This window comes from Eucalyptus grandis, chromosome 11 (genome assembly GCF_016545825.1).
Source record: "Eucalyptus grandis isolate ANBG69807.140 chromosome 11, ASM1654582v1, whole genome shotgun sequence".
Classification (NCBI taxonomy): domain Eukaryota; kingdom Viridiplantae; phylum Streptophyta; class Magnoliopsida; order Myrtales; family Myrtaceae; genus Eucalyptus; species Eucalyptus grandis.
The window spans coordinates 27,688,647-27,710,901 of NC_052622.1; the positions used below are offsets into that span (position 1 = coordinate 27,688,647).

Genomic DNA, 22,255 nt, shown 5'->3' on the forward strand with positions numbered 1-22,255 from the left:
GTGGTGTGCACAAGTACATATTAATAGCATAAATAAAGACATCTTTACGTGTAGCGGCCAATTCTTTGCCCTTCGAACTTGAAGGAATTAAAGAAGACCCCTTACCATTTTGCATTGTGATCTTTGAATTAAATTAACTAGATCGGTAAAATATGGCAGATGTGTCGCAACAGTTTTCTTCGGTCCAAATACGGTTTTTGGACAATTGTGGAGAACTTGCTTCCTCTTTACTTTCGCCGGTTGTAGCGAATGATTCCATCGGGGACGGGGAAACTCAATGGTCTAGTGGGAGCCAAGGGATCAGTTCTTGACCAGAGGGTTGCAGAAAACTGAAAAGGACGTTTCCTGGGTGGCTCAGGTGGCCATTGAGAGGGCTGTGGCGGTGGGACCGAGATGAAAAGTTGTCAGTAGTCGTGTTGGCCAAATCAAATATGTCAATGACAAGTGGACTGCATTATACAAATTAAGATTCGGCTGAACAATGTACACAAGTGGAAACAAGTTGAAAGATCGAATAATACTTGTCCGTGAGAAAACGAAGATTAGGCTTGCCAGCAAAATAGCGATCAGATGACATACTTGACTATCTGAATGAATCTTTTGCTTTGTAATGTATCTTTGCTTCTATATATTTCTACCATTCTAATTCTTCATCCTGACTTTGACTTCAAATCACGACTTATGTTTTGACCACAATGGGTAAGTTTCTGCTTTAAGCTAAATTCTATAAGCTAAATTCTATTGATACGGTACTATGGGTGAATAGTTCCAAGTTTCTTACAAATTCCGTTTAAAGCCTTGAACTTACTTTTGGATATAAGTTCCTCATTTTCTGGATCCTTAAACCTATCTGTTGGAACTTGGAACCTACTCTATCATAGGTTTCAAAGTCGGTTTAAAGTCCAACGGTTTTTTTTTTTTTTTTTTTAATTTTTAGTTAAACAAAACAAAAATAAACGCAATAATAATAAACAAGCTTGTCATTCATCAAAGATAATACAAAATAAACAAAACTATCAGAAGAAAATAAATTATATAAAAGTAGGGATAAGCGAATTTAAGTTCCGTACAAATTCCACCTGAAACTTCCTCATTTTTTTGGAACTTGAAACTTACGTTGCATACCCTAAAACTTGGAATCTATCCTGTCATAGGTTCCAAGATTAACCTAAGTCCCACTTATATTATTATATGAACGATTACAATTCATTAATCATAACTTATATTTAGATATACGAAAAAGACAAACATTAATAAAGTAAGGACTAGTGTTTTTAAATTATACACTCATCATCGAACAACATTAAATATTAGAAAATCGCATGGAGATATAGATCAAGAAAAATATTAAAACTTGTTCCAAATTGTAGGTTACAAGTTCCAAATTCCTTTAACTAAGAACCTAAAACCAACCCGTTGGAACGGATTATTCATTTTTTGGAATCTGAAACCTACCCTACATACCTTGAAACCTGAAACTATAGGTTCTCACTGATCTAGTTCTCAGATTCCAAGTTCTACCATGGAACCATGCTCATCCCTACATGACACTAATAGATCGCTAATTTTTATTTTATTTAATAAATAAAAAATAAAGAGTTTCTTACAAATTCACGAAGGATTCGTTAGAATTCATTCCAACAACAGGATACTTCGTTTATAATCATCACAAAAAGTAAGGTGGTATCTATGAACAGATGAAATTAAACAAAGCACAGAAGTATCCAAATTCATAGTGCAAGTTTGGCTGTTGAATCATTAGAATACATAAGCCTGTTGAACTTACTCATTTCAGGGAGAGTTTTTTGAGAAAAGAGAACGTAAAATGGGGTAGACGTGAATTGCTTCTTATAACTGAATAATTTGGTTAACTTCTTAGATGAAATACTTAGCCATCTGAATTTCCTTCTGTTTGAAGCCACACTTCTCATAGAATGCTTTATTCTCATTGCTGCAGTCAAGAATCACCTTATAGCAACCCACGGATCGGGCATGATCAGTGAGGAAAGAAAGAACCTTCTTCCCTAACTGCATCCCCCTATAATCACGATCAACGACCACATCTTCAATATGCCCAGCCTTACCACAGTTCCTTACGAACTTCTTCTCAATGAACACACTTCCAGTGGCAATGATCTTTCCACAGGTAGTATCCTCAATCACGCAAATCACATGGTCATCGCCTAATGACCTGAGCTCTTGGAACCGCGCTTCGAAATTTTCATCAGAGATAGCATCACAAACTGTCAGTTGCTGCAATAGCTCTACAAACCCTTTGCTATTGTCAGAGACCTCTAGTTTCCGAACTTGAAAGTCATGTGCTTTGTTTAGTGGGACCCCAGTCTGCATTTCCCGAGACGAGGCTTCTGTATGTGCTTCGTTTAGTGGGACCCCAGTCTGCATTTCCCAAGATGAGGCTTCTGTTTACGCCAACTTCATTCATGTTGACAAGGAAAGAATTAGATTTCATACTATTAAAGAAAAGAACATGGAACGCATTTAGAAGCTCCACTATGTTATTAAAGTAAAGGTAAACGACACACAAGATGCATGGCATTTTTATATCCAAACAAGCCCCTCCATGGAGACTTGTAGTGGCCAAATCTGCTGAGCTCTAAATCATAAAGCGAAAGATAAATGCAATTCACTTGATGGTTCCACTTTTCTGCCCCTTTCTGTCTAGCTAATAATAATGCAAATGTCACATCAATTACTTCCTACTGAGTCTGTTCACAAAAGATAATAATAAGAGGAGAAGAACTTGCTGATGAGGCTAAATTAGTATGTATGTACTCAATAGAAGGAGCGGAAAGAAGCAGTTCCATAGAGTCCTTTGTTTACAGAGTGATATTCTCACATCAAATTTTAAAGTCAGAAAGCAGAATTGAAGCACCTATCTGCAGCATGGCAACAATTACGGCCAAAAAAGAGAGAACGGTGAACAAGTTTTCTTGGCTCTGTCATTTTTCAAAATCGCTCATTAAAGCTTCAAATAAAATTCCATTTAGGAAAAAGCGATTAGTTGCTTTCTTTAGTACACCATAGCAATTCATAATGATGTTTGGTGTTAATCCCCAACACCATTCATTATTCAGACATTGGAAAACAACATATGCAGTGCTAATTAGTCAAAAAATCACAAAATGGAGTTCGTTCTTTCTCAAAGCGTAAAATGACTCAAGTTTTCTATGACCTGGACTTAACTCCATTTGTTTCGCAGAAAATGAATACTTTGGAAAACGTTTCTCTAAAAATAATTGTTTATATGGCTTACAAAAATAAATGAATGAAAAACATTTCATCGTCTATGAAATGTTTAGACATAAATTGCTGTTGATAATGATAACATTTTTCATAAATTATTGACAAAACAAATCAAGCCTTAGTTTATGTCTAGGTTATCCATAATAGAGGGTGTCATGGGTCAGGTCGGGTTTTTATGGTACCCAACCTGACCTAACTCATTAGGGTCGTGTGCTCTCGGACCCAACCCGACCCAAAACACATAAGACCTGAAGTGAACCCCAGGTTGGGTCAGGTTTTTGGGTTTTATTTTATTTATTATTTTTGGAGGCTCCCACTTGCCTCTTCTTCATCAGGCAATTTTGATGAATTGTAAAGAACAACAAATCTGGTTTTCTCACACAAATTGGAAATAACAATGCCTACTAGTGACCACTCAATACACCTAGAGTTCATAGAAAAGAGATAAGAAAGGGAATCCATTTGAGTACCCAATTAGTCATTATCTTCTCATATGGAAAGAACTATACTGCATTGCTTCTCCGACTTGGTATTTGATAGCTTCTGCTTCAGACTGCTTCCCAAACATCCTCTGAAGCCATAGAGAGATTCAGAGAGCTGAAACATTACATGTAAAAGCAATAAAGGCGGACACAAAAATTTTCTGAAGGCAAACACACTGTTGGATGGATAATCCAGTAATTTCTATAGTAAAAGATTCTGACATGAGTTGAAGGTGCCAGAAAACTCTAATGCAAAGATTGATATCAGCAACAAAGAAACATTAGATATAATGTATACTATGAGTATCCACATTTGATATGATTAAAAGATTGAAATGACCCGAATCAGGGTCAATGTTGCCATCCTTGCTGGCGTCCCCGGCGTGGTCATAGAAAGCTTCTCCCTCCTCAAGCTCGGTTATTGTTCTCATCCATCTCGCACACGACTCCCCCAGACTCTGACCCCGCCCTGAAAGCCAGCTACCCCAAAACCCTAACCCTAATCCATTCCAACCCCCCCTAAAATCCAACATCACTCGCGCTTCCGGATGAAATTCAACCCCGAGAAAAACCGCCAAAGCTCGCCACCAATGCCTCCAACGCCCCAATCCGATTGTCCCCAACGCGAAACCCGCATTGAACGTCCGCCGGTAACTCCACAATAAATTACGAGAAGGGGGGAAAAAGCAGTGAATGGATTGGCCAGAATTCGCAGCAGTCGCGCGATGATGGGAGGGTCGGAACCCAAACGCGACGAATACCCACTACAGGAAACCCAAGACCAGAGAAGAAGAACAGCACAATCACCAAATCGAACTCGCCACACACGAAGGACTTGGAAGCAAAATCAAACCCGAAATCAGCTCGAAACGGAACGAAATTCGTCGAAATCGGAGAGCGATAGAGAGAGAGAGTTGGCGGGTCGGTAACCTTGGAATCTGTGGAAGATCCGTCCCATTGCGTCGTATAGCAAACCCTAGATCGGACGAAGCAGAAGGGAAGATGAGAGCCGAAGATGGCAAGGAGGCAGGAGCTGAGGAGAGGCAAAGGCGTCTTGCTCGTGCAGAGAGAGGGAGGAGTTAGGCGTTAAGCATATCGCACCGCGTGCGTGGACGGGAACTGCCCCGGATCAATCCGACTTTTTTCCCTAAAAATATTTTTTTAATTTCTTAAAAAATAACAATAAATCTTAAAATTATATATACTCTAATATCTTTTTAATTTTTTAACTTTTTTTATTAAGTAACCAGTTTCATTAGACCAGATCGGACCTATCCGATTCCCAATCTAAGGATTGTTCAATTTGGTTTCCAATCCTAAAATCGCTCGGTCTGGTTCTCGATCTCAAAAAATAGGAAAACAGTCCACTTGATTGGATTCCTAATTTTTAAGTGGAACCAGCCCGAATGAAAAATCGATCGGCCTAAAAAAGCAAAGAGAAATGGAGAGAGACTGGGAGATCGAGCATATGCATTCATTTTTGGTAGTGGGTTAGGTATAACTCAACCCAAACAAAAAACCCTTATCCAAAGAAGATTAAGGCTCATTTTTGGGTCAGGCTCGTTTTTTTATACCCATTAATTATGATACGTGATAATGTTATGTACAAGGTTCATTCCATTGTCACCGTAGGGTTCGTAAGAACGCTAAGGTATACGACAAGGTATACCTAGAAAGCTGAATAAATTTGCTAGTTAATAGTTGTCCCTTTTTCAAAATTATATGAAATGAGATAGATCGTACATATTCCTTGACCCTTTTGGAACGTGACGGATTAATAGGTAAGAAAAAGAGATTATCACAAATTAAAAATTCAAGAAAACATTCACGAATCAAATTGAATAAATTAAAAGTTCTATTAAATACATAAAGTGTTAAGAGTAAAAATTCGATAATTATCCTGAAAAAAAAAAAAAAAACGCAACAAGAAGCGAATATCCGTTCTTCTTCCTCTTCTGCTTCTGCCTGTCATGTCTCTGGTAAAGCGTGGGAAGGAGGAGGAGGAGAAGAACGACGAGGAATTGCGTCTTCATCCGAGCCTCTAAAAACTTATTCGGCGATGCTGCACGCGTCCACCTTCGCTGCTTGAGTGATGATATCGTTGATTCGAAGGCGGTGCAATCCCCTCCGTGAAGCGAGTCGTCCTCCCACATCTCCGGAGCGACGCAGTTCGCGCGCTCCCTTTTGATTTGCGCGGAGATCGGGTCGAAATCGGATAAGGTAGCTGTCTCTTTGTCTGTGGCCTGCGCGATGTTGTTCTTGTGTTGTTGTTGTTGTTGTTGTCGGTCGTTGCGATGATATGTCGCCGAAATTGTCCGCACAACTGCTGGTTAGATAGGTCCATCGCGGTTCTAACTTTCAATCGGTGGGATGGATGATGTCGAGTCGCTGGCCGTTCGGGTCGTGGTGAATAATGATCGAGATAAGAGTCCGAAACTGCGTGAATAATATGGAGATGCGAATCCCGTCGCCGGGGGGATCGATTTCTCTTTAGAAAAAAAATTGAACTCGACTCATCGAGATGCCGAACGCACGGGCGCGCACAAAAACTTACAGTTCATGTGTTTGAGACGAGTAGGGCATGACTTGGTATTTAGAAATGATGTGAGCTACTCTTGGCGACCGCTGCAGCCTTAAGTCGTCGCGGGTTCGTGAGTTCTGTTGCATCATCTTGTTATCTCTGGAAATTAGATTAGTTCGGCACCTGTTGTTTCTAAGATGCCTTGCTGTTTATTTTATCGTATAGACTGCGAAGCTGTTCTGTGAGATATCCTTCGGTGATACCGCATTTCCTGTGAGATGAGTTTGGGATTTGATTTAGATTGTAGTCACGTACATACTTAGGTTACGTAGTTAATTTCATCGTTGGAAGACTTTTGGGCTATTGGTTTAAATCTTAAAGCGTAGATGTTGGGCTTTATATTGTCAGCATTTTATTAAGTAGTTAATTTCATCGTTGGAAGACTTTTTGGCCGTGAAGTTCCTACAAAAGGTATGACAGATGTATCCTTATTCATTTAGAATTAATCCTACTCGTTGAACTTTAATATGATTAAATGTTAGTGTGTCCTCATGAACTTGTAGAGAAGTAATATCTTGCTGAAAGTAGATGGAAATAATCTACTAGAATCTTATGAATTTGTCTAGTTAAAATATTAAGCTTAGTGAATTGATTGATGTTGGGAATTTTGTCAGGACGGGTTATGGTTCATGTACGTGTGTTTGTAAAACCAGGAAATATTGATTGCTGTGATTAGTTCAAATTCATATTCAAGCAACCCTCACCCCATCATTCTAACATGTATCTCCTTGGGCTGAAGTCTTGCCTTATGTTGTCTTCACAAGCCTTCATTTGATACTGTATGAGTGGTGACTTATCTGGTCAATAAACAAAGCCAGTATTTTTTAGTCTCTTAATAACATGGCAAAAATATGAAGTTGCTGGAGATAGGAGTTAATGAGTGATTCTGACGATGATCTTTCTGTTTCCAGATCCACGAGGCAGAGCAAAGAGATATCCATAAGACATAAAAATGTCGTTGATTAAGCACATAACTCCTTTTTTCACTGCCCGGATTCGAGAGAACCATAGGCTTTTGAGCTCTTCTGCTTCAGCACTTCGTGAAGCTTCTTCCTCTCCACTGCCATCTCCTGATGACGTACACCTGACTGACAGTTGCATTCAGGTATTCTCATCTTAATATCTTTTTTTGACAGGTTTCAAAAGAGGGAGTATGTAAAGCTTAGATATGCTTTCTGAATTTTATAGTTCCTGCTGGGTGCTGAGGTAAATGGATTTCTAGGCAACACTTTAAAAAATTCTTCAACTCTGTGTTGTAGCAATAGGATAGTCATGATATCAAGTCAGCGCCAGAAGTTCCTCGTAGTTTGCATATCAGGAAAAGCAATGGTATCACAGAATTATAGTTTTCCTCTTCTTTTCCAAAGCATGGCACCTAGATGGATGGCTAAGATTGTGAAAAATAGTTATAGATACAATATTCATTGTATACTCCCTCCATGTTAGATCTCATATCTCTATCTTGGGGTTGGCAAGCACCCCATGGTACATTTCTCCATGAAATCTTATTTTATAGCAGCAGAGCTTTATCGTAACAGAATGTTGACTGTAAAAATATTCTGTGTATCCTCCAATGCATGATTTTCAGAAATATGGTCAGTTTGTGCGAGTTGCAGCTTCTTCAATGGCTAGATCATGTAGAACTCTTTATAAGTAGAATAGGAGAGGATTCACATCATTACAGAATGCATTGAACATTGAAGGAGCAAGGATATTGATCCTTTTCCTCTCGTTGAGTCATTTTCAAGTTCTGATTGACTGTAGGACTACCTTTCAGAGAATGAAAGAACTGCAGGCGAGTGAAGGATCCCGTTCTGAGAAACTGCTCCGCTTGAGTGTAGAAACTGGTGGATGTTCGGGGTTCCAGTATGTTTTCGATTTGGATGACAAAGCCAATTCAGATGATAGGTACTGAAATTACAGGAGAGATGTTTTGCTTCTTACATATGGTTTCTCCTATTTTGACCAAGATGTTAAAATTCATTTGAGCTGTCTTGCTTTCAGGATTTTTGAAAGAGATGGAGCCAAACTTGTTGTAGACAATATTTCATTTGATTTTGTGAAAGGGGCAACTGTTGACTTTGTTGAAGAGCTTATCCGTTCAGCTTTCCAGGTAGCTTTGCGTTCTTACACGCTCCATTCTGACAATGGCCTTGAATATAACATTTTCAGTTACTATGGTCCCGTTTTACATTTCACTGATACTGGAACTATTGGAGAGATTAATTTGCTTATTTATGAATTTTTCACTATAGAGTGAGCTGTTGGAATTGTTCTCGTTCTTTTCTTCATTTTCATGTTTGTCTACGGTTAAGCTTACCTTGACTGGCAACTCGAAATTTCTGGCGTTATGTGCAGGTAACTACAAACCCAAGTGCGGTGGGAGGGTTTAGCTGCAAAAGTTCTTTCATGGTAAAATAGTAATCCTCACATTTGCTGGATGGTTCAGTGCCTCGCTCTCCACTGACTTATAGTTAGTTCTCGACAAACTTTAGCGTCCCTTGATTACTATGCTTTGGAATGTGATCATTTGCCATTGAGTCATTTATTGTAAAGTTGGACACACGAGTCACAGACTCATAACACTTGCAGGGGTTGTTACTCATTTGTAAGTTCTATGAGCCTGACTTTTTGACTTTCGACAAAAAATTTGGTGACGATTCTGTCCATGTCTTGTTTATGTATCTAGTGGACCGTTTACGAGTTATTCTGTTTAGATCGCCTATTGGCAGCGTCTCACAACTCCAGATTTTCATAAAAGAAGATCTAGCTGGCAGAAGAAAAGAAGGATGGGAAAAGTTCATCTTCATATGTCGTTATAAGTAGTCCGCACATCATCATGCTAAAACCAGATGCTGTCGAGAGATGGCAGGGTTCCGTAATCCGTATGGTACCCTTCGTTATGCACCAATTTACTAGATTGAATCGAATTCTGACAAGAACAAAAACGACACATTGCATGAACCGGTAAATCGTCCGTCCTATGCTAGTGTTCGCATGCTATTGTTTTCAGTTAAAAGGGCATGGATTGCAAATAAGATTTTCTAGGACTTGTACAAAAGATGTGTGGACAAAAAACTGAAGTCTGTAAACGTTGCACCTCGAGCTCCGACAAGAAAGAGAAAAGAGTTAGTAGGACTACAAATCTTTAAGAATCTCAGAGAGAACCCAACATCCAAAATAGAAGAATCTCAAAGGTTTTGGTTGGTGCATCATTCTTAAGCTTGCGTGGTGGCTCGGGTTTTAAGCAGAGAGAGAAAGGAACACTTTATGAACTATATGTTTTATGGTTGATGGAAAGTGAAGATTTATAAGACCGTTAACTGTGATGATATCATTTGCAGATTCAAGGAGCAAATTGGTTAGATGAAAAATTAGAAGATGCGAAATTGTTTAGGGGCCAAAGTTGGAGAGGATGTTTTGATTCTCCCTTGGCAAATTTATCAAAGTCAGATATTGCAAAAGGATAAGTTTGCATATTCCCGACATCCCATTCATGCAAGCCAATCATATTGTGTTAAAGTACTATGAATTGCCATGCTCATATTGCACCAAAAAGACATTACTTAAAAAAACTCGTGCAGAAAGAATCTGGAGTTCAAGCTGTGATTCTTCTTCTTGCAATATTCAAATAAAAGCCACGCAGAAAGACTCCGGAGCACAAGCACCAACATTTAAATTGTTGTTACAGGATTGCATCAAAGAGCAGACACACAGGTAACAGAGACTGCTGGGGAAGAGATAGCTGAATACTGCCACTGATGATTCCACAAAAGAGAAACATTTTAGCAACACAAGGTTACAAAATTAAGTTTTGATGTACCCATGTGCATGAAACTTATTCAAGAATGAAAAGTGCAATATAAATGCATCCTCCAAGAACTCAGAAGCATAAATACATGCTGCAGTTGTCAGGAGGACCGATATTACTCTTCTGATTGCCTTTGACCCAAGACTGGAATGTCCTCGTACCGTTTCTGCAGTTCACAACACAAACATGATTTAAACCCAGATACATGAAAAGATAACAAGCACAAAGGTCTTAAAATGAGGAATGTCGCACAACAAGAACTCCAAGAAGCAAAAAAATCAACAGCTGTCAATACTGTCACCAGCCAAAATAGCCAAGATTCTGTGACTTCACAGACCGCCGGTCTTTTCTAATTATAGCTCATTTAATTGAAACGAAAGATGTTACCGGCCTAGGATTGGTGCAACAATTAAATGAAGCATGTCACACACAGAGCCCAAAGGTTTTCAATCTTCATTTCCTATCCTCTCTCAATAAGGAAGAAAAGCAAGGCGAAGGAAAAGATACATAATATTAATTGCAAGCCCAGCATCAGATAACGTTGATCATACACATATGGTCCCTGCTAAAGTATTCCGCATTGCTTGGCCATTGGATTTCCATCAGCACTTTATACATGTGGTCATCTTCTATCTAACTTAGTTTGGTTGGACTTTCTAAGCTCATATAAGAGCCAGCTTCCGCCCTGAATCAATCCCAAGTGTGAGGCTCCCCCATTCATCAAATTCCATGTGCTGTTCGCAGTCCAATTTGCATGTGGGAAGGAGTGTTAGAGTATCCCACGCCACTAGTTTATGGGATTGTGATAGTTCTTACATACATATAGTCTTCTTTCACCTATCAACCTAAATTTTTTGTTGGACTTTCTAACAGATCCCACAACCACAAGAACCAGCACTCCAATCATAATATGATGAAAAGAGAAGGCGCTTAGTAGTATTAAGCAAGAATTCTTCTAATCACAAAAACAATTTTCAAGACTCTTTAGAGCAACAACAAGAGGTGACGATGATGACCGCTCTATAACAGGAAACCCACAGATAATATTCATATCTTCTTTATTTCTTGGTAAGTAAAAAACGTCCCTTTGCCCCCAATCCCCAGTTCCTAAAGGGGAATGGGTGGCATACAACAAGAAATAGAAAACCGCTTGGTACATTTGAAGATATGCCCAGAACTCATGACTCACTATTGAAAGATTTGCCAGGAAACTTTGGATGGAATCAAGTGACACAAACCATTTCTAATAGCAAAAACCTTGACAGCATTTGATCTTTCACAACTCGATGTAACTTTCATCAGATAGTCGTGATTGAAACACACAGAATTTCCACCACAGCTAGAGATGCATTTACAGATCACTGATTATCTGGATGCAAGCAAAGAGATATGAAGAGGAAAGGATATATAGAGACAGATGCGTACCCCGACATTGTTGTACTCCCAGAGCTTATGAACTCCGTAGTCCACAGCCTGCATCAATTGTGTCAGCCACATAATTAGCATAGAAAGTTCGCTATAACCTGGATGGTAAATGCAACAATCCCAACACACATTTCTTTCTCAAACGCAGCCCATCCTTTTCTTTTAATCCAACCCAAAATGCCCATCACGCAACAAAGTAATTTGATAATAATGACCAAGCTGATAAGACCTTCTCAAGAAAATCACCGCAGATCGCTCAAAGTCCATAAAACATCTCAATCGAAGGAAAAGATAAAATACTCCGAGCCATACCGAGATATGATCGACTAATTTAACTTTGCTTCAATAACCCAAAACTCAAAACCAGAAACCAAAACTGCAAATCCAAAACCTAAGCAACGCCAGATACAATGATCTCATTCTCCAGCTTAAATCCTCCAAGACCTAGATGAACCGCACAGAAAATGGAACTCGAGAAAGAGGACCGGAATCGATCCAAAGCAAAGGAACACTTCCGATTTGAATCTCGGCACTGAGGTCGTCGCCTCTTACCCGTTCTCCGAGGAAAGCTCCGGCGACGATGAAGGTGACGTAGACGGAGTTCCGGCGCATGATGACTCGGTAGAAGCCTTCGAGAAGGCCGCCTCCGCTTCTGCGAGCTGCCGATTCCATGGCTGGGCGCTTCGAATCTCCCTCAATCGATCGCTCTCGCTCTTGCTCTCTCGCAGGTTGGGGTCAGCTTAGGGTTCGTACGAGCGCTCAGGCGAAAACGAATGATGTTATGAGGTGGTCGGTTCAGCTCCGGACCGGCTGAGAACGGACCTACTGGTTCGAACCCGGTTCGTTCGGTTGAACCGAGGCCCTCCTTATGGGCCGGATCCGTGCAGGCCCTCGCTTCGCAGGTAGAAGTTTCCACGGGTCCTTTTCGTAATTGTGGGAAATACAACTACAAATTTAGGGTTGTGTTTTTTTTTTTTTTTTTGGATATCCAGATTCGCCGGAGCCCCTTTTCGCTTACGCTATTCGGGTTCACACGACCCGCCAATGCCCGATAGCACCAGCGAGCCTCGCCGCAAGCCGCTATTTAGACATTAGTACTTGGAGGGAGCTAGCCCAAGACCTCACGTTAGTACCTAGAGGGGGTTAGCTCAGGATCCCAACACCATGATCCCCATTTAAGATACTTTAGCAACAAGAGAGTTTAAACCCTCCACCTTGGCGATAAGGGAGAGAAAGCACATCAATTGCGTTGCCCGTGGTTGAGTAAATTTAGGATTGTGTTTATTTCATGGAAAATCAACAATTCGATTTTTTTTTAAATTAGTCACTTATATTATTTGAAATTTTATCATCAATAACAATTTATATTTAAACATTTTTGTAGATGATAAAATTAATTTGCTTTAGTTGGTTTATTTTTGTAAACGACATATCCGATAATTCTTAGAATAGTATTTTTTTCAAATCATTTCATTTTTCTTGAAACAAATCGAGCTTCATGCACTAGACTTTGTCGCCAAGAACCTTATGGTAGATGTACAAAATCTCATACTTTGAAGGGTTAACATAATAAGTTTGAGTTGATTCACATAATAGAGGTTTTGTTTTTCACTTTTGACAAATTTTATTACTAGTAACCAGAGCATGTGTTGGTAGCGTAAAATTGCCACAAACTGTTGTAATTCTCTCTTGATTCAATGGGCTAGTAAGAGAGTGAATAGTCAAAAACCTTAGATCAAGAGTGAAAAAATGCATTCTCATAATTTTTTTTATTACATATATGCTCGAGTTGTTTATTTTTTTTCTTGTCATTCGTCATATTGTTTTTTTATTGCAAAAACATGAATTAACACCAGGATATAAAAATTTTCCCATATAGATCTTGCTATGATCATTTATCTTTTGTAATACGGTAGAGTGTTATAACATTAGACACCCATTAAGCTTATAAGTGAAAATAGAGCATATATAAATATAAGAGCGCATGAACTTCCACGTGCCAGAGTAGGAATGGTAAGTGGGATTTGACTAACAAAGGGCAATGCACGTGAATTGAACTAGAGCAGCACTTAACTTTGATATCATGAATGTTTAACATAAAAGCTTAAGCGAATGACACAAATAATTTATAAACTTTGGATTAGTTTATAATATGATTCTTAAACTTTGTCATATAATATTTTGTTACATGTTTAATTTAATCCAATTTAGAAACTAAATTAGATAATTATAAAAAAGTTCAGGGATCACGGGGTGATCTACATCGTAAATTGGACAAAATTTCATGGATGATGTGATTATTTCAACTTATGGAAAGTCAATAAATTCCGTGGGCTAAGAAGGAAAAGGCCAAAAAAGAGAGGCAGGAAAAGGGGTCACTGCCCCTCTGTCCTGTTCTCCCTTTTTTTCTCCTCAGAAATCAAAAGCCCTCCCATGTCGCAATAATTCAAAGACACGTTCACTCCACGCTCCCTCCGTCATCGCAATCACTCCCCTACCTTCGCCGCCCCCCCCGGTTGGACCGCAACCCTCCTCCCGCCGTGGCGGCGCGTGCACGTCCGCCGCACCCGCGAACGCCCCTCCCCGCCCGATCGCCGCCCGCCCGATCGCCGCCGACAGCCCCCTCCTCAATCTCCGGCCCCCGTCGCTCTCCGCCCCCACCGGCAGCAGCTAAATGGAGTCTCACGACGGCGCGTGGTCGCTCAAGGAGGTGCAGAAGCTCGAGGGCCACACCGATAGGGTGTGGAGCGTCGCTTGGAACCCGGCCGCCGGGGTGGCCGGCGTCCCCGCGATGCTCGCCTCCTGCAGCGGCGACAAGACGGTCCGCGTCTGGGAGCAGAATCCCTCTTCTTCCTCGTGGTTCTGCAAGGTCGGCCAGTGAAGGTTTTTCGATTCGCCATTGTTTTTTGCGTCGCGCTTTGTCGTGGTTACGATTTGTAGAAGCTAGTTGATTGGATGTCGAGTGATGAAGCGCGGAATGGTTGAGCTAGCTCGGCTGAGCCTGAGAGAATGTTGTTACGGTGGGATTGCCGGAGGCGGGTTGTCATTATCGTTTGCGAGTTCCTTTGTAATTGGGCTGCAGGGTTGTAAGATATTGAGTGCTTGTTCCCTGGTAAAGTAGTTCGAAAGACGTGAAAGGGTTTGATTTATAAGTTTCGCGGATTGGTGTTGCGCGCATTGTACAATAATGTTGAGTTGGAACTTGCAGGCGGTTTTGGATGAGACGCACACTAGGACCGTTAGGTCTTGCGCTTGGTCGCCTTCGGGGAAGTTATTAGCCACTGGGAGCTTCGATGCCACCACTGCGATTTGGGAAAATGTTGGGGGTGATTTTGAATGCGTTTCTACATTAGAGGTATTATTATGGTTTTGCACTTCAATTGTTAAAATATGCACCATGGGACTTGCTAAGCCTTTGTTGCATGACAATCTTGTATGCCATATGTACCCTTCTCTTTCCCCCTCCCACTTGGCGTTGCTTGTTCTAGAAACATAGATTCCTTCCATGTATAATTTGCTGGTCAATTCATGGTTCTAATAAATATGAAGTAGACTTTTTACTTGTCTATGTGCTATAGGGTCATGAAAATGAAGTCAAAAGCGTCTGTTGGAATGCGTCCGGGTCCTTGCTAGCGACATGTGGCCGAGATAGATCTGTTTGGATTTGGGAAGTGTTGCCAGGGAATGAGTTTGAGTGTGCTTCAGTGTTGCAAGGACACACACAAGATGTGAAGATGGTGCAGTGGCACCCAACCATGGATATACTGTTTTCTTGTAGCTATGACAACACTATTAAGGTACTTCTTGCTGTAAAATCTGTTGTCTTTGCTAATCTGCTGCCAGAGGTAGTCGAGAACGAAATCTTCCCACTGGCTTCTCTGCCCTTGGTTATCCTGGATATGTTCTGAGTTTGGTCTGGAGATTAAATACTTGGTGCATGCAATTTTTGTTGCAGATTTGGGCAGAGGATGGTGATGACGACTGGCACTGTGTTCAAACCTTAAGCGAAGCTAATGGGTACATCACTTCTATATTTATGTTTTGTTTGTGTTCTTTGTTCATCGTTTGTGAAAATTGGCTCCTTCCATGTGACCAGTGTAGTCCTCTCTATATGCATGCAATGGCACTTTCGACAGTACCTGTATTACTTAACATGTTGAAACAATACATCTTTCTGCTTTGTGATAATTTTTGGTTTCCATGATTGCTTCTCTTGTTAGTGGTCATACGTCCACCGTTTGGGCTCTTTCCTTTAATACTGCTGGAGACAAAATGGTTACGTGTAGGTATGCGAAAGTTCTCTTTTCAGGTATCTCTGTATCTAACTAATTGGAAAGAGACTGCTGCTAACAATCTGAGTATTTCGCAGTGATGATCTCACGATAAAGGTATGGGAGACTGACAGTGCAAAGATGATGTCTGGTGATGGCTATGTACCTTGGTGAGGAAGAGATCCACTATAACTACTTAATTTTTGCAGACAGTGCATGGAAATTTTATGTTATGGTTGTTGCCGTCTGGCTTTAGTTTGAATTTTGAACCACAATACTACGAAACTGTATGCTAGAAAAGCAATATGTGTTGTTTAACCGAATGAGCTTTCCAATGTACATATTGGCAGATGGAAGATTTGCTTTGATACTAGTCCATTTCGTTTACTAGATGGTATTTAGCTACTGCTAAGTTAGGATGAGGGTCTGGTTTCAGAAATCTTCATTGCAATCATGTAATTTGCTTTCTCTCGTTTCTCCAGGAGTCATGTCTGCACTCTCTCTGGTTACCATGATCGAACCATCTTTTCTGTTCATTGGTCCAGGTAGTGATATCAATACTTTGATTAATATATTTTTACTTAGTTTGAGGTCATGTCTGCATTTTTTCTTATTATCTGTTCTTTCTTAGCCTTGTAATTGTTAAGTCAGAAAAATCTTGGTGATGCAAGGTGATCTCTAACATTTTTCCAACTTCTGAAGAATTGTTTTGGGTATAAGCTGGATGATGTTGTAGATATCTGTCCAAAGTATACTATTTCCCAGCATCTCCCTAGAGGTTCTTTAGTGAATGTATCATTTAATCATGGACCATGACTCTTGATTTTTAGGAACCGTCCCACAATATCTTCTGAAATGAATCGCCATGTAGCATGATAAGTTTGTTTATTTTACAAGTACCAGTATAACAGGCAAGGGCAAGAATTATTAGGAGCAGAGTCAAGAATACAAGGGGCTTCAACCTGACAAGTTAGGACTTGAGATATGAAAAGATTTTAAGGGCACTTCTTGAAATAATTTGCATTTTGCTTTCTTGGTTAATGTGAAATGTGTTGACATGGATTGTCTCTTATGTTAGAGTTGCTGATTTATAGTCTTATGATTCTTGAATGTGATAGGGAAGGGATTATTGCTAGTGGGGCTGCAGATGATGCTATCCGATTTTTTGTTGAGAGTAAAGATGGTTCAGTAAGTATTATACCTCACCATATCTTCATGATTTAATCTTTTCTTTTAACAGTTCCTCCTATATTGTTCCCCTATTTGTGGAGCTTCTGAAATGTTAATGTTTAGATGGTTTCTCTTAGTGATTAACAGGTTTGGTCAATGCTAACCTTTTTTTATTAGATGAAAAATTTTCTTAATAGAGAATTGTTTAAGTACATCAGGAATATACAAGAAGCAAAAAACTGACAAGACCACATTATTTCCTAAAATTATTAGAACATGAAGTCCATAAATACTACAAATAAGCAAAAAAGGACTCATGAGAAGATTTGGATTCTTTTGATAATGTTTTAGTTCTTTCCTTCCAATTGCACCACGCAGTGAAGAGAGTGGCATTCCAAGAGTCCAAGCCGATTTGGAAAGGAGAGAATGGGAAGGAAAGCTCTAGCACTGAAACAATTACAGAACTGACTTCGACATAACCCTATATACCAGAGGAATCGAAACTGAAATGCCAAAAATGTTGAACAAATCGAAGCTGAGGGACATTTCAACATTCATTTTCAAAATTTGGAACTCTGCATGAACGATCCAGTTACAGCGTTAAACACTCAATTCTTTTGCACTGAGTGATCAGTTGGGAGGGATTGACAAACCAAAGCCTTTCCTCTCTAAAATAATCTGAAAGCTCTGTCAGGTGCAAGTTCTTCTTTGGTTGGATGGTGTAGACTGGTTAATGAGGTTTCTCACTTCATACTTTGCTGGGTTGTCTAGTTTTAAGTGGAAAACCTATGAATCCTTAGACATTTTCCATGATCATGTAATTTTGGTAATCAAAGGCAGAACTAGTCTTCTTCACATTGTGGTTAGAATTATCTAGAGTCCTTCTTGTTACCTGACTATGAAGTTAATGCAGATATATTAAATTCTAGTCATGAAGTATTCAATAAGCAAACTTTGTGATTATGCGGTGCCTTTACTTGATCTACTGAATCTTTTTGGATCGATGACTATGCCTCCTTTTGCCTTTTGAACTCAAAAACACAGATTACCTCACCAACCTTCTCACAATTCTCTCAGGTTGATGGACCTTCGTACAAAATGATTCTAAGAAATGAAAAGGCCCATGATATGGATGTGAACTCAGTAAGGTGGAGCCATGGTGTAAGTCTCTCTCTCTCTATCTAAGTTCCGAACTGGCATATGGGTTCAATAGAGACGTCTATTTTTGCTTGATTGTGTAGTCAGATTGCGGTTGAATGTAATCATCTTATTGTGTTAGGAATGGGAGTTGACCTGAATTTTAATTAATTGACCATATTAAAGATTTTTATTTTTTATTTTTTTGGTGTAAGGTGGAGCCATGGTGTAAGTCTCTCTCTCTCTCTATCTAAGTTCCGAACTGGCATATGGATTCAATAGAGACGTCTATTTTTGCTTGATTGTGTAGTCAGATTGCGGTTGAATGTAATCATCTTATTGTGTTAGGAATGGGAGTTGACCTGAATTTTAATTAATTGACCATATTAAAGATTTTTATTTTTTATTTTTTTGGTTGGACTCATATCAAAGATTAAGCTGACTATAATTTTTTAGTGCCTTACGAGGCTTGCTGGAAATTTTGGTCTTTCCTTGCTGTAATTTTGATATCTTGCTTATGCCTATGGTGGAAGTATTCATGATGACCATTAACTGCTGTATGGAAATTATTCTTTGCTTTATTTCTACCAGACTACCATAAATAATTAAAGGAATAATAGGCATGAAATGCACATGAAAATGAAAATTGGCCATTATAAGGCACAATATTTTTCATAATTAAATATACTGGGACGAAGAGAGTCCCCTGGGATGCTTCTTGTTTGGTGTTCTTTGTATTTTCTCCCCCCTTGATTGCCTAAAATGATAAGAACGATAAAAGAGTAGACTGTCTAAATCTACAGGTTTAGAAGATAATGTACGAAACACTGCACTGGGGAAAACTCTCGTTGATTTATCTATAACTACTTACTGTTTTTCCTGTGCAAGTTTGTCTTTTGTTATCAGTTTCTTGCTTGATTGCTTCTCTTTGAATTCTCACATTAATATTGCCACAATATTATGCACTTATCACCGTTATTTTCCAGGAAAACCGCTTTCTTGCATCTGCAAGTGATGATGGGACGGTAAAAATATGGGAGCTTGTGCCTGTAATTTGATAGCTATGTATCACACTGTCAGTGAATTTCATAGGTATCATGTCATAGATATGTAAAAAGCTCTCCAAATTGTTCAAACCTTGGAAAAAAATATATAGAGGTTTCATTTCAAATGTCTCGCCTTAAAATAAGAGACTGCTGCTGATCAGATTTTCCTAAGTTTGGCCAGGGTAAACAAAACAGAGAAGTGAATGAAGATGAGGAAAATTTGTGCTTCTAGCTCGGCTGGAAGTGTGGATGTGTTCGGGTGCACAATTTCAGGGAGAATTTACACCCCCCACCCTCTCTCTCTCCTCTCTTCTGTCATTTGCTGTAATCTTTTTTAGGTTGGTTGTGTAAACCATATTTTGTCCTGCAAACCCTACTATATTCTGCAGTCAATAGACTAATCAAATTTTATGGGAGGAGACATTCCCTTTTTATTTGTTTATGTGAAGCGGAGACTAAGACTATAATGATCCATAATCATGTTGGTAGATAAATAGGGCATTTGCTTTGAGGACATAAAAAGCAGAAGTTCACGCTTTGTCAATTGTACGTTGACAATGGTGGAGCTAAAGATTCAGAAGTAGATATGCTTGTATTCTTGCGCTGGTGAACTTGAGAAACAAGAGAAGAAACAGCTAGATCCTTTCCTTTGCTTCTATCGATTACCCCCGCCACCCCCCACCACCCCCTCTCTTTCTCTTTCTATTTATATACAGACGCAACAATTTTATTGATCCTGAATTATGATTTCTATGCCAGTCGCTTCATCTGGAAAAGTCACCATGTCATTGTAATGCGCATCGTGGAAACGCCATTATAATGCGCAGGTGCAATGTCGGCAAAACTCCCATTGCATCCAGTTCGAACTCATACCTACTAGGCGTGCAGTACCCTCTACAAAGCAAGAAAAGAAGAAAAGCAATTCCCGAAAATCACTTTAACATTATTTATATTCCTGGTCGGACGATACAACACACATTGAAATCAACACATTGCCAAGATTAATCTAAAAGTGATTATGGTTACACGCCTCTAATAAATAGAAGAAAAAGGGTGAAAAACTCTAGCACCTGTTCTCTAATCTCAGTCCACCGGAATTAGCTCGTCTTCCCTCCTCAACCAAAGCAGCCTTAGCCGACATGATTTTCGCGGGCAGGAACGAAGCCTCGAACGCGGAGCAATCCACCCAATCCTTCAGCAGCTCCTCCTGCCCCCATATATCGGGGATCCACGCCCGACCCGCAACTTCGATCCGATGTCTCTTCAGCCTCTCCCGCCCGTTCATTCCTCTATCTTCTTTCCCTTCCTCTTTCGAATCGTCCAGGCCCGAGGAGCGGTCGGCCAATGCTTGGAGTCGTGCGCCTTCTCCTCCATCGTCCTTGGTCTCCTCACGAGCTGCAGGTGATGAACTCTGCCCCTCATTATTTTCATCAGAGTTACCCTCAGGGCCACCCCCGTGAAGGGTGTCCAGTTCATTACCAGGTTGGTGGGTTCCTGCAGGAGAAGAGGCCATCGACCCATCCGACTGAGCTGAGCCGGAACCTTCTTCCACACTCATTGCAATGTCTCCTTTCCTCATGTGGAAAATGAGAGTGAGCTGAACAAATGGCTAGCGTTTCGTCCTTCTTGATTCTCGTGAGGCACCCTGGCTCCGCTCCAGTTCTTGAACGATCCTCGCTGCTATCTCGTTCGGGAGCTTTGAGAAGATAGGCGAGAAGGAGCTGGAGAGTGTGTGTGTGAATAAGAGAGGGGTCGAGAAATGGGTGGGGCGGTAGCCGACACGTCATCCGAAGGGTACCCTTTTTTGAATGGTATGTGACAAGTGTACGTGTCCTTTTCCGGACTGAATTCCAATTTGTGTGGCTTTCTTTCAAGTCCATGATCCACCTGACCGTCGGAAGGGATCTTGGGAATATTGTGAGGTTGATACGAGCTTTAGCTTTTTTCGAGTGATCATATGTGAGGTCGATGTTGGTTTCGATGAATGCGATTCTTGGGGACAGGCCAATGAGGATGTAGCATTGGATTTAGGGGGAAGGACCGGAGGAGGGACCTTTTTTTCATTTTAATTACTTTTATAAGAGAAAAATGTATAGTATTTTTTATATTATTTAATAAATTTTATGATATTATAAATGGAGACTTGGTGGGAGAGGAGTTTCAAGGAGAGATATTTCTTAGATGTTGATGGACACCTCCGGCCACCAGCGTTCATCTCGTCCTCATTTGCTTGAAGCTCCGACCAGCTTTCCTTTCTTTTTCATTTTTTCAATAATTTTTTTCTTCTTTCTTTCTCTTTCATTATATTCTTGTAATTATGTTTGCTAAAGCTTTTAATATATATGGAAGCTAATTAGACTAAAATATCTGGCTTAATCTAGTTGAATTCACTAATTAGATTGAAATGTTTATCTTAATCTTTAAATTCAGCTTCCTTATATTTCACCGGTAAAAAGCCAGTGACCACTACCAACAACCACCAACAACCATCAACGGTTGATAAGTAACATCCAATGATAAAGGTGAAGATGATGAGCATAGTCCACAATAATCTTTTTCTTCAACTATAAATTGGTCCATTTTAAGTTATTTTTATCAGTTATTTTTTGCACATGAATACCCGAAACAAGTCCATCTCCCCAAGGGAAGTGCACCTTTTGTGGAAATTTTACATTCCAAACATATTCCTCATTTTCTAACATTTGGATCATTTAAGAATATGAATCGTCTGAAAATCTTATTCAAGAAATTCACTCCCTCTTTTAAACATCAAAAATCACTTTTCAAAATAGATTAATTCCAACATCCGTACTTGGGACCCCAATGCTCAAGCGTCGGACCTTAACAATCAGGTCTAGGTATCCCTGTGGCCGACAGGTCCTAGACAAGACTTGAGTTGTACTTCAGACTTTTTCTCAACGTACGTTTTCATAAATTTCTCATGACAAACATCAGAAAATAACTAGAATATGAGTTCTGTTATTATTTCCAATATGCTACTAAATATAGAAAAATGAATCATTTTGCTTGAAAACATTTTCTAACAAAGGTGATTTTTCGTAAAAAAG

At 39.8% G+C, this 22,255-nt stretch overlaps 5 protein-coding genes across 8 annotated transcripts; 2 read left to right on the forward strand and 3 right to left on the reverse strand.

Moving 5' to 3' along the window:
* Nucleotides 1–1,610: 1,610 nt before the first annotated feature.
* Nucleotides 1,611–4,875, reverse strand: LOC104425642 (glucosamine 6-phosphate N-acetyltransferase). Of its 2 annotated transcripts, none has more exons than XM_039305751.1 (3): nucleotides 4,677–4,871; nucleotides 3,735–3,861; nucleotides 1,611–2,433 (listed from the first exon to the last, which is right to left on the reverse strand). In XM_039305751.1, exon 3 carries the CDS (start codon nucleotides 2,401–2,403, stop codon nucleotides 1,876–1,878), a length of 528 nt encoding a protein of 175 aa, XP_039161685.1. In that variant the 5' UTR covers nucleotides 2,404–2,433; nucleotides 3,735–3,861; nucleotides 4,677–4,871; the 3' UTR covers nucleotides 1,611–1,875. The 2 variants fall into 2 exon arrangements, with proteins under 2 accessions (XP_039161685.1, XP_039161684.1); XM_039305750.1 differs by having other exon boundaries at nucleotides 1,636–2,433; nucleotides 3,735–3,835; nucleotides 4,677–4,875.
* Nucleotides 4,876–5,689: 814 nt separating this feature from the next.
* On the forward strand, nucleotides 5,690–9,043 carry LOC104425643 (iron-sulfur assembly protein IscA-like 2, mitochondrial). Of its 2 annotated transcripts, none has more exons than XM_010038382.3 (5): nucleotides 5,690–5,966; nucleotides 7,239–7,432; nucleotides 8,105–8,235; nucleotides 8,332–8,440; nucleotides 8,686–9,043. In XM_010038382.3, the coding sequence occupies exons 2-5, from the start codon at nucleotides 7,280–7,282 to the stop codon at nucleotides 8,746–8,748; spliced, it is 456 nt and encodes a 151-aa protein (XP_010036684.2). In that variant the 5' UTR covers nucleotides 5,690–5,966; nucleotides 7,239–7,279; the 3' UTR covers nucleotides 8,749–9,043. The 2 variants fall into 2 exon arrangements, with proteins under 2 accessions (XP_010036684.2, XP_010036685.2); XM_010038383.3 differs by lacking the exon at nucleotides 5,690–5,966 and adding an exon at nucleotides 6,159–6,393.
* Nucleotides 9,044–9,906: 863 nt separating this feature from the next.
* On the reverse strand, nucleotides 9,907–12,333 carry LOC120289639 (cytochrome b-c1 complex subunit 9). Its single transcript, XM_039304870.1, has 3 exons — nucleotides 12,116–12,333; nucleotides 11,564–11,611; nucleotides 9,907–10,304 (listed from the first exon to the last, which is right to left on the reverse strand). The coding sequence occupies exons 1-3, from the start codon at nucleotides 12,233–12,235 to the stop codon at nucleotides 10,254–10,256; spliced, it is 219 nt and encodes a 72-aa protein (XP_039160804.1). The 5' UTR covers nucleotides 12,236–12,333; the 3' UTR covers nucleotides 9,907–10,253.
* A 1,603-nt stretch (nucleotides 12,334–13,936) lies between these two features.
* Nucleotides 13,937–19,681, forward strand: LOC104425645 (protein CIA1). 2 transcript variants are annotated; one of them, XM_010038386.3, is made up of 11 exons: nucleotides 13,937–14,432; nucleotides 14,772–14,918; nucleotides 15,142–15,360; nucleotides 15,519–15,580; nucleotides 15,784–15,849; nucleotides 15,933–16,004; nucleotides 16,317–16,379; nucleotides 16,953–17,022; nucleotides 18,082–18,165; nucleotides 19,128–19,233; nucleotides 19,369–19,681. In XM_010038386.3, the coding sequence occupies exons 1-10, from the start codon at nucleotides 14,238–14,240 to the stop codon at nucleotides 19,197–19,199; spliced, it is 1,050 nt and encodes a 349-aa protein (XP_010036688.1). In that variant the 5' UTR covers nucleotides 13,937–14,237; the 3' UTR covers nucleotides 19,200–19,233; nucleotides 19,369–19,681. The 2 variants fall into 2 exon arrangements, with proteins under 2 accessions (XP_010036688.1, XP_010036687.1); XM_010038385.3 differs by having other exon boundaries at nucleotides 13,938–14,432; nucleotides 19,128–19,661.
* Nucleotides 19,682–20,109: 428 nt separating this feature from the next.
* On the reverse strand, nucleotides 20,110–22,201 carry LOC104425646 (protein BIC2). Its single transcript, XM_010038388.3, has one exon. The coding sequence runs from the start codon at nucleotides 20,764–20,766 to the stop codon at nucleotides 20,251–20,253; it is 516 nt and encodes a 171-aa protein (XP_010036690.2). The 5' UTR covers nucleotides 20,767–22,201; the 3' UTR covers nucleotides 20,110–20,250.
* Nucleotides 22,202–22,255: the final 54 nt, after the last annotated feature.

Coding starts and splice junctions, on each gene's coding strand:
- LOC104425642 (XM_039305751.1), bottom strand. CDS start 2,403: ATGCAGACTGGGGTCCCACTAAACGAAGCACATACAGAAGCCTCGTCT.
- LOC104425643 (XM_010038382.3), top strand. CDS start 7,280: ATGTCGTTGATTAAGCACATAACTCCTTTTTTCACTGCCCGGATTCGA. Junction 8,236..8,331: donor AAAGCCAATTCAGATGATAG/GTACTGAAATTA, acceptor TCTTGCTTTCAG/GATTTTTGAAAGAGATGGAG. Junction 8,441..8,685: donor TTATCCGTTCAGCTTTCCAG/GTAGCTTTGCGT, acceptor CGTTATGTGCAG/GTAACTACAAACCCAAGTGC.
- LOC120289639 (XM_039304870.1), bottom strand. CDS start 12,235: ATGGAATCGGCAGCTCGCAGAAGCGGAGGCGGCCTTCTCGAAGGCTTC. Junction 11,612..12,115: donor GAGCTTTCCTCGGAGAACGG/GTAAGAGGCGAC, acceptor CAATTGATGCAG/GCTGTGGACTACGGAGTTCA. Junction 10,305..11,563: donor GGGAGTACAACAATGTCGGG/GTACGCATCTGT, acceptor TGTGAACTGCAG/AAACGGTACGAGGACATTCC.
- LOC104425645 (XM_010038386.3), top strand. CDS start 14,238: ATGGAGTCTCACGACGGCGCGTGGTCGCTCAAGGAGGTGCAGAAGCTC. Junction 14,433..14,771: donor CTTCCTCGTGGTTCTGCAAG/GTCGGCCAGTGA, acceptor TGGAACTTGCAG/GCGGTTTTGGATGAGACGCA. Junction 15,850..15,932: donor GACAAAATGGTTACGTGTAG/GTATGCGAAAGT, acceptor AGTATTTCGCAG/TGATGATCTCACGATAAAGG.
- LOC104425646 (XM_010038388.3), bottom strand. CDS start 20,766: ATGAGGAAAGGAGACATTGCAATGAGTGTGGAAGAAGGTTCCGGCTCA.